Source organism: Ursus arctos, unplaced genomic scaffold (genome assembly GCF_023065955.2).
Source record: "Ursus arctos isolate Adak ecotype North America unplaced genomic scaffold, UrsArc2.0 scaffold_7, whole genome shotgun sequence".
Classification (NCBI taxonomy): Eukaryota; Metazoa; Chordata; class Mammalia; order Carnivora; family Ursidae; genus Ursus; species Ursus arctos.
This window is the reverse complement of record NW_026623089.1, coordinates 50,946,637-50,955,644: the sequence shown is the minus strand read 5'-3', so window position 1 is coordinate 50,955,644 and position 9,008 is coordinate 50,946,637. Positions and strand designations below refer to the sequence as shown.

The window sequence follows — 9,008 nt, the reverse complement described above, 5'->3', positions numbered from 1 at the left end:
GTCATATAGAAAGGACTAGAAATAGGCCTTGAAGGTAGGTACATTAGTATTCTATTGCAATGTAACAAATGCCTCCCAGCACTCATGTATTCACAAATGTAAAGGTCAGATGTTCGTCCTGCATGGTGTGGCTGGGTTCAATGCTCAGTATCACAGTCTGAAATCAAGGTGTCGAATGGACTGAGTTCTTGTCTGGGGACTCCGGGGGAAAATTTGTTTCAGGATCATTCTTCTTGTTGGAAGAATTTAGTTCTTTGCAGCTGTGGGAATGAGGTCCACGTTTGCCTGCTGCCTGTCAGCCAGGGTCCACTCACAGTTCCTAGAGGTTGCCTACATTCCTTGACATGTGGCCTACTGCATCTTTAATCTAGGGACAGTTTGTTAAATCCTTCTTGTGGTCCTAATTTTTAACTTCTTCTGTGATCAGCTGAAGAAAACTCTCTGCTTTAAAGGAGCTGGTGTGATTAGGTCAGACTTGCCTGGATAATCTCCCTATTTTAAGGTCAACTGTTCTATATCAAACATCACCATGGAGGTAAAATCCATTACATTTGAAGTCTTACAGACGATACCAGGGATAGGAAATCTAGGCAGACATCTTAGAATTTTACCTACCACAGTAGGTACGACTTAGACAAGCAGAGAGAGCTTTCTAGTTGGGAAAGAAATGTAGGCAAAAGCTTAAAAGAAAAACTCCACCAGTGATTTTTGGAGATTGTGAATATGTCTGCTCCCCCAACGTCTTGGTCCCCTATTCTCACCCCACGTCACCTCCCCCTCCCCACTCCTGTCCAGTGATCACAGCTGGTTTCTGCTCTTGGGCAAGATTTCAAGTGTGCTCTCAATAGTGTCTAGGGGTGACGCATTATGGTGGCCATTCTCAACTCAAGCTATCAGTGCCAAAGCATGTTTGGCAATTGTTAGGTGGCAGTGGGCCTCTTTCCCTCCTTTGGTCCAGTTACTGAGCAAGCCTCCGTGTGGAGGGAAAGATGCCTTTTGAGGTCACGCATCTGCTATGGGTTGTGGAGGAAGGACTGTGGGAAGGGGAGATACCTGGCTTGGCTTCCTCCCTCTAGCTGGGAACAGTATGTCAGTCTAGCAGCTGGCAGGAGGGGGCATCAGGCAGCCAGTGGTTTGCATGGGCCCTCATGTTCCTTTGGGGTGTCTATATTCACCTAAAAGGTATCTCTCTGATCAGGTTAATGTGACAATAAATAGTAAATAAAAAATAACATTACAGGTTGAGAGAGAGGTTGCCAAAGAAGGGAACAAATTTTATATTTTGGAATCTTTTTTTTTTTAAAGATTTATTTATTTTAGAGAGCAGAGAGGGGCAAGGAGAGAGGGAAAGAGAGTCTCCAGCAGACTCTTCATCTCACAATGCTGAGATCACAACCTGAGCCCAAACCAAGAGTTGGATGCTTAACAACGTACCACCCAGGTGCCCCTATTTTAGTGTCTCTAACAGCAGTTTTCCCTGCTTTTTGAACAAGTGAATCCACATTTTTATTTTGCACTGGGTCCCACAAATTGGATAGCTTGACCCTTGTGAAATTTTGGATAAACTACAGAGTTTAGTTTCCTTATCTGTAGAATGGGGGAGAATAAAATACTATATACTGCATGTACCTCAATTTGAATAAGGGCTTATACAGTGCCTAGAACTTATATAGTACTAAATAAATGTTAGCTTAAAATAGAGGGATAGAGAATTCCATTGTCCATATAAGAATATGGAAGCAGTAATAAGAAAGTGAAGGTATTGTGAGAAGGAAAAGTGCAGGATTTGGCAACATGCACAACAGAAACAAGGGATATATATCACCAGGCAAAAATAGCTTAAAAACCGAACGGGACAGGGGCTCCTGGGTGGCTCAGTCAGCTAATCGTGGGACTCTTGATTTCAGCTCAGGTCATGATCTCTGGTGGTGGGATGGATTCTGTGCTCCCCACTCAGTGGGAGTCTCCTGGAGATTCTCCCTCTGCCCCTCCCCACCAAGCTCTCTCTGTCTCTCTTAAATAAATAAATCTTTTCAAAAAAACTGCACAGGACAACACACACATAGTTTAGCCTCTTGCAAAATGTGGGACCTTGAGAAATCTTTTTTTCCCCCTTTTTTCAAGTGATTTTATTTATTCATTTGAGAGAGAGAGAGACAGGATGAGTAGGGGGAGGGGCAGAGGGAGAAGGAGAAGGGAAGCAGACTCCCCCCGCCCCCAGCAGGTAGCCCGATGTGGGACTCCATCTCAGGACCCTGAGATCATGACCTGAGCCGAAGGCAGAAGCTTAACCAAGTGAGCCACGCAGGCATCTCGAGAAATATTTTCATTTGACTTGAGGATCTTCAGCTTGGACGTATTAGTGAAAGTGTTACCTCAGCACCGGAAAGCTTGGGCAATAGAGAATATGAGATGAGGAAGACATTCACAAGATGTACACAAAGTGCACTGTGAGAGGATTAGTAATTTGGTCGTATCAAAATGTAAAATGTATATACTTTTTTCATTTTTACTTCCTTTCTAGGTATCTGTCCTAGAAAACTACGCACATGCACAATACAGAGGCAGGTACAATGATGCTCATGCAGAATTGTTTTTTAAATACTGAAAAGCAGAATTCAACCTAAATGTCCACTACTAGGAAATTAGTTATATAAATTGTTTGATTTCATGCAATGCACTACCATGCAGCCACTAAAAAAGAAGTAGATCTATATTTATCAATGGTGAAAGATAACCAGGGGATTTTAATTAAGGGGAAAAATATCAAGTTCCAGGAAATGTTAAACCCCACTTAGAAATAATATATCTACAAGAAAATGAATAGGCAAAAGTCTAGAAGACTACACACTAAACTGTTAACAGTGAGTATCTCAGGAAGGGAGTCGGTGGAATGTTTGTGTGAATGAATGGGACACTCATGTTTCTCTATGCACTTGTTATTCGAATGTTTTACCAAAAACATTTCCATGTATTACTGAGAAGAAATGGAAAGACTGTTTTGAGGGCATTGTGCAAAGGGAAAAAGTTGAGGAGGGGGCGGGGAGACCTATGGCTCCCTGGTCTCTTGAGACTCCAACGCCGCCGGAGGTGAGGAGACCCCGCCCCACTGAGGTGATTCTGCAGAGGGGCGGAGCTCTGCAGAGCCCAGGCGGGAGGTGGCTCCTGGGGGTGGGGCCACTGATTCCAGCCTCACGTTCCTCTCCCACCATGCCCTTATAAGGAGCGCCCAGCGTTAGGGCTCCGGAATCCGGTTGCAATCCCTGCGGCGCAGCCCCAATCCCAGGCCCCTCCCTTGGGAATGGGGGCGGGGCGGGGTCTTGGCGGCGCGGTAGCGGGGGCGGAGCATCTCGAAGCGGGACCAATAGGAGTGGCGACACCGGTCTGAGCGGTGCTGCTATTGGGCGCGGCGACGCGATGGGGCGGGGCGCCCGCGAGGCTGGTTACGCCGAGGGAAGCCCGGACTCCGTAGTTGCTGCTCGCAGTCCGCCTTTCAGCGGGTTCCCGGCCCCGCCGTTCCCAATTCTCTGTAGCCCGCGGTTCGCCGCCCCGCTAGCCGCCGCGATGCCGGTGTTTCATACGCGCACGATCGAGAGCATCTTGGAGCCGGTGGCGCAGCAGATCTCACACCTGGTGATCATGCACGAGGAAGGCGAGGTGGACGGCAAAGCCATCCCTGACCTCACCGCGCCCGTGGCCGCCGTGCAGGCGGCCGTCAGCAACCTTGTCCGGGTGAGCGCGCTGGGCCTGGGATGGGGAGCGGGGTCCGGAGACATCCCAGTGGCTCCCCTTCGCCGGCTAGCTGCCTATGGCTCTGCGCGTGGGCTCTGGAGCCAGATGGCCATGGGTTCGAATCCCGATTCCCCCACTCTGTGACCTTGAGCGAGCCCCCCAGCTTCTATGGGCCTCAGTTTCTTCATCTATAAAATGGGGGCAATCATAGTATTGCCTGCCTTGCGGGTTTGTTGTGAAGATTCAGCGAGGTGGTATTCGTAAAGTGCCTAGCGCAGCGTATGACCCATAGTAGGCGCTCCGTAAATGATAGTTGTTAGGGTGTCTCATGGCCCCTTTCACTCAGCAGGCTGTCGCCCCTCACGTTGACAGCCTTGCTCTCAGCTCCTTTTTAGGCCTCCCCAGTCTGGCCTATGGGCTGGCGCGCTCCCCTACGGATTCCCCGCCTTTCCTTCCAGGGATTCTTGTTTGAGCCGCGTTGTTCACCTTTCTAATACTTCTGCCCCTCACCCTGAGACCTGCCTCACGGACCACCCTTCCCCCGCGCTCCCGGAGGCTGGCTCTTTTGTCCACTTGTCTTCCTGGCCACTCGTCTCCCGGTCTCCTCCTTTCTCCCTAGGCATTTCTACTTCAGCTCACACCTCTGGCACTCTCAAACACCGGGTGATTTCTTTATATTTCTTTATGCAGTAATTCATGACCACGAGTCTTCTTTGCTCTTTCGTCTCACCCTGCCGCCTTTCATTTTATTCCCTCCCGTGGAGATTTCCACCTGGCTTTACCTGCTGTCAAACGGCTTCCGCCCCCTGGGGCCTTTCCAGACTCGGGGGGGCCCTCCTCCTCGGCCCCTCCTCCTGGCAGGAAGCAAGATGGAGTGCTGGGAGAGGCCTGTGGAATCTGGGATCTGCGGCCCCTGCCGGAGAGAAGGACGGGGCGTCTCCTCCCCGACCCACAACTTTGTGGGTGGCCGAGTGGCCCTTGCAGACCCCTGTAGCCCACAGCTGTGACTAATAACTTAGGTGGTTCCTAGGGGAGGCGGAGCTCACTCCCGAAATGGGAAAAGAGGTGCTGTGACCAGTCTCCTAACACTCCCCTGACTAATATCACGCTTTCTTTCCCACCCTGGGCGGGTGACTCAGACCGCTGCTGCCTGTGAGGGACAACTTTGGAAAAAGTTCATACTGCTCCCCCACCGAGCTGTGTAAATAGTTTGTGTCAGGGTAGTTGGCAGGTTGGTAGGCAACTGTGGGTCTGGGTGGGGCTTGGGTTACTTATCTGATTAGAGCACTGAACGCACCAGGGGCACTGTAGCTGCTGAAAGTCTTCCTCAGTCTTTGGGGGCCCTTCTCAGGCAGTTCAGGAGGCTGTTAATTAGGAAGATGGGGGGAACTTTACTGACCAAATTCCTCTTCTTCCTTCTGTATAAATTTAGTTAGAATCGATTCAGTAAGAATACTGTCTTCATTCAGAATATCTAGTTCTACATTGTTCTTGTTCTTTTTATAACTAATTTTAATCTAAGACTCCAGAGTACATTCTTATGTAGTGTTGTCTAACATGGCTGCATTCCAGGCCTCCATTTTTCAACAAATAGGAAACAATGTAAAGAGACAGGGTAATAGTGTCCCTCCATGGAGTACTTCAGGAAATGAAATCTTAAAACCACATGTTGCACTTGGAACAGAACTAGTTTAGTCTAGGGGTTGATATCTGGTTAGGCTATTTAGAGAACAGTTATTTATGAGCTTCATTGTATGAATTAATAAGAATTGAATGCTGTGTAGGGAGCATTGTAATAAATCAGTGGTTCTCAGGTTGGGCTGTGCGTCAGAATCACCGGTGGGGCGTTTTAATAATAAAGATGTCCAACTCCCATCTCAGACTTAACTGAGGAGCTCTTCATGGGGCAGTCTCAAGGCCTTTTGTATTTTTAAGAAGCTCCATAGGTGGTTGTGATACATGCTTTGTTAGGAAACACTGCAAAGACATTGTGAGACAAATACAAAAGAAATAAGCCCAGGCGGGAGCTGAAAAAAAAAATTACATATAGTTATATCCCAATACATACCAAAAAAAAAGGGACTTGGGATTGGTGGTAGATCTGAATTAGCAGAGAGAAAGTTGGGAGGATTGTTCTGATAGTCAATAATGAACAAAGGTACTGGTAGGTCTTTTCCAGGTTATAACAAGTATATTGTCTGGACTAACTCAGAAAGTAAGTTGGTGAGAAATTAGAGACGAAGTCAGTGTATGACATATGGGCAGTTTAACAGAAATCCTTATCCAATAAGATGAACAAAGACAGTGGCGGGAGGTGTGGGGATGAGAATAGTGTTTGAGGGAGACTGTAGGTTGTATTCTCTGGAGGCCAGAGAACCTGCCCACTGCTTGAAATTCTCAATGCCAGTTGTGGCCCTTTTATATATGCTACTGAGTATTGTGATGAATTATGTACATGTGTCAAGTTCCCAACTAGGTTGTGTCTGGAGAACAAGCCTCATTTGATATTTCTTTATGTGCTCCCCAGTTCCTACCCTCAACTTTGGCACACAGGATGGCCCAATAAGTATTCCTGAAGGAAAGAAGGAACTATGGGAGGGGAGATAAATTAGGAGACCTTTTAAATTGGTTGGTCATGAAGATAATGAGGCCCTGGACTTTGCATGTGGCAGAGAAAATGGAAAAGGAATTAATTAGAAATATAGTAGAAGAAGAGTTAATAGAACTTGATGATAGAACTCTCAGGTTTTGCTAGGAAAAAACATGTGGTGTTATTTTGAAATAAGGAAACTGATTTTTGAACAAATACTATGGAACTTACATAATTCAGATTTCTTTCAGTTTCTTTCAGTTACCTTGGGAGGTTATATTTTTAGTCCAGTGCTTCTGTTTGAGAATTTCTCTCAGATTATTTACATACATATGTCAAATCAGTCAAGAAAATTTTATCTGCAGTAGGCATTCCTTAGCCCTACTATTTTATGTGCCATTCTTGAGTCTAAATGACCTTTGGATATTTCCAAAATTAAAGTTTACCAGATGAAGATGAAATTCTCAATTGTTAAGCATAGTCATTCCTTTACAAGATTGGTATTTACTGAGACCCCTCTTTTAATGTCAAAGCAGTAAGTATGTTTCTGGGCAAAATAAGTACAATACTGGATTGAAAGTGTTAAGTGACTCTAAGGAAGTGAAGTACCCTGGAAGTTCAGAGGAAGGTGAGATTACTTTTGATGGGAGAATCCAGAAGGCTTCATGGGGGAATGTAACATTTGACACAGGTGGGATTTGATTTAAAGACATGGTAAGAAAGGCATTTTAAGCGGAAACTACTACCCAAACAAAGGCATAGAATTATACAATCTGAGGACCAGGTTTTGACTTAGGGCATCATTAAGGTGACTACTTTTGGAGGGGCAAGACTCATTTGGATTTGTAATTTCATGTATATTTGTTAAACAAAAGTAGTCCGGTCACTTAATACATATCTTATCGCAACTGAGTCATCACTTTTACTGCGCACTTAGGGAGGAGTAGGATGGGAGTATTTATTCACATGTCCTTTTTTCAACTCAGGATCCTGAACAAGACCATTTTTTAAAAACAGTTTTGTGGGAATATAATTCACATACCATACAATTCCCCCATTTAAAGTATACAATTAAGTGTATTTTTAAAAATACATTGACAGAGTTGTGCCGCCATCACTACAATCTAATTTTAGGAAGTTTGTGTCCCTCAAGAAGAAATCTCGTCACCTGGTCACTCATTCTCTCCATCCCCCCCCACCTTCCCAGTCTACTGTCTGTCTCTGTGGATTTGCCTATTCTGGACATTTTGTGTTAATGGAATCATAAAATACGAGGTCTTTGTGTCTGACTTCTTTCACTTTGCATAATGTTTTCAAGGTTCTTCCATGGTGTTGTATAGTATGTATCAGAACTTCATTCCTTTTGTTGCTGAATAATATTCCACTGTATGGAATAAGGCCCTTTTAAACACAGAGGGTGATTCTAATACAATAATAAAACAAGGAAGGGGTTCTAAGAGAAAGAAGGGTGGGAAAGGAAAAACAGAGGAGGGGTAAGAAGTTCCAAGGGTGGGATTCTGTAAGCAGTGTGAAAAAGTTAGAAGTCTTAGACTGCCTGTCTTGTAGAAAGGTACATAAATTTTTCTTTCTTTCTTTTTTTTTCCTATTGGAGTGACCCATGGGCTGTCAGTCTTTGTGACCCTACAGTTGTGGTAGCTTTATTAATGGGGCTTCAGACCGGTTGCCTTCTCCATTGCATCTGAGGGCATGTGTTGTAACTACTCCTCGGGCTCATGAAATATTTATTTTGGGAGTTTTTGTGGCCTTGACTTTTATGAGCCTCACCTATATATCATACCCTCTTGAGACCAGCTCTGGTACAAATAGCAGCATTGTCTTTACTTTAACCTGATAGATGGGAAAGACTGTTCTGCTCTTAAAAAGAGATCCGCAATTAATTTTGTCATTTGTAAATGATCAATGTTAGCATCTGAAATTATTTTTGCTCTAATTTTTTTTTCTTGGTTGATGTTAGATTTATTTCAGTTAAAATAAATAACAACAGGGGCACCTGGCTGGCTCAGTTGGAAGAACATGTGACTCTTGATCTCGGGGTTGTGGAGTTTGAGCCCCATGTTGCCTGTAGAGATTACTTAGAAAAAAAAAAATCTTAAGAAATAAATAAATAAATAAATAACGACAATGGTGATAGGACTGTGGGTGATTTTTTTTCTCTTTAATGTTTCTCTGTATTTTCCAATTTTTAAAATGAACATATAATTACTAAATTAAGGAAAAAATAAAATGAATAAAAAGAACATTTGTATAATCCTTTATAGTTAATAAAATACTTTCCTATATACTATTATAGTAATTCTTTAAGGTAGGTATTGCGATGGTCCCAGTTTTACAGATTAGGATACTGTAGGTCAGAGAATTTAAGTAACTTGCCCATAGTGATGCAGCTAATTAGTGGTAGAGCTTGAACCCAAACACTCTGTTTCTCTTACTCTGTATCCTGTGCTTTCTTTACTGCACTATTCTGTGTCCACTTAGAGCAAAGTTGTTGAGTATCAGTGGAAGTTTTCCACCTAGAATTTGAAGCAACAAGGATGCCATTAGTCATAGAGTTTCCATATGTCTGGGCCTGGCAAGATTATCTGTTTAAAGCCTGGTTTTGGCATGGCCTGCATGAAGGGCCTATATATGAAAAGAATGATGTGAAGGTAGGGTTCTGTTTCACAGC

At 44.3% G+C, this 9,008-nt stretch overlaps 1 protein-coding gene across 2 annotated transcripts in view; it reads left to right on the top strand.

Moving 5' to 3' along the window:
• The first annotated feature begins 3,251 nt into the window (after positions 1-3,251).
• Positions 3,252-9,008, top strand: part of VCL (vinculin) — a 104,681-nt gene continuing 98,924 nt past the window's right edge. The window contains exon 1 of one of the 2 annotated variants that reach the window (XM_026504497.4): positions 3,252-3,732. In XM_026504497.4, coding sequence (XP_026360282.2) covers positions 3,418-3,732 — 315 coding nt within the window. In that variant the 5' untranslated portion in view covers positions 3,252-3,417. The remainder of the gene's footprint in view (positions 3,733-9,008) is intronic. The other variant, XM_026504498.4, reaches the window with a different exon arrangement.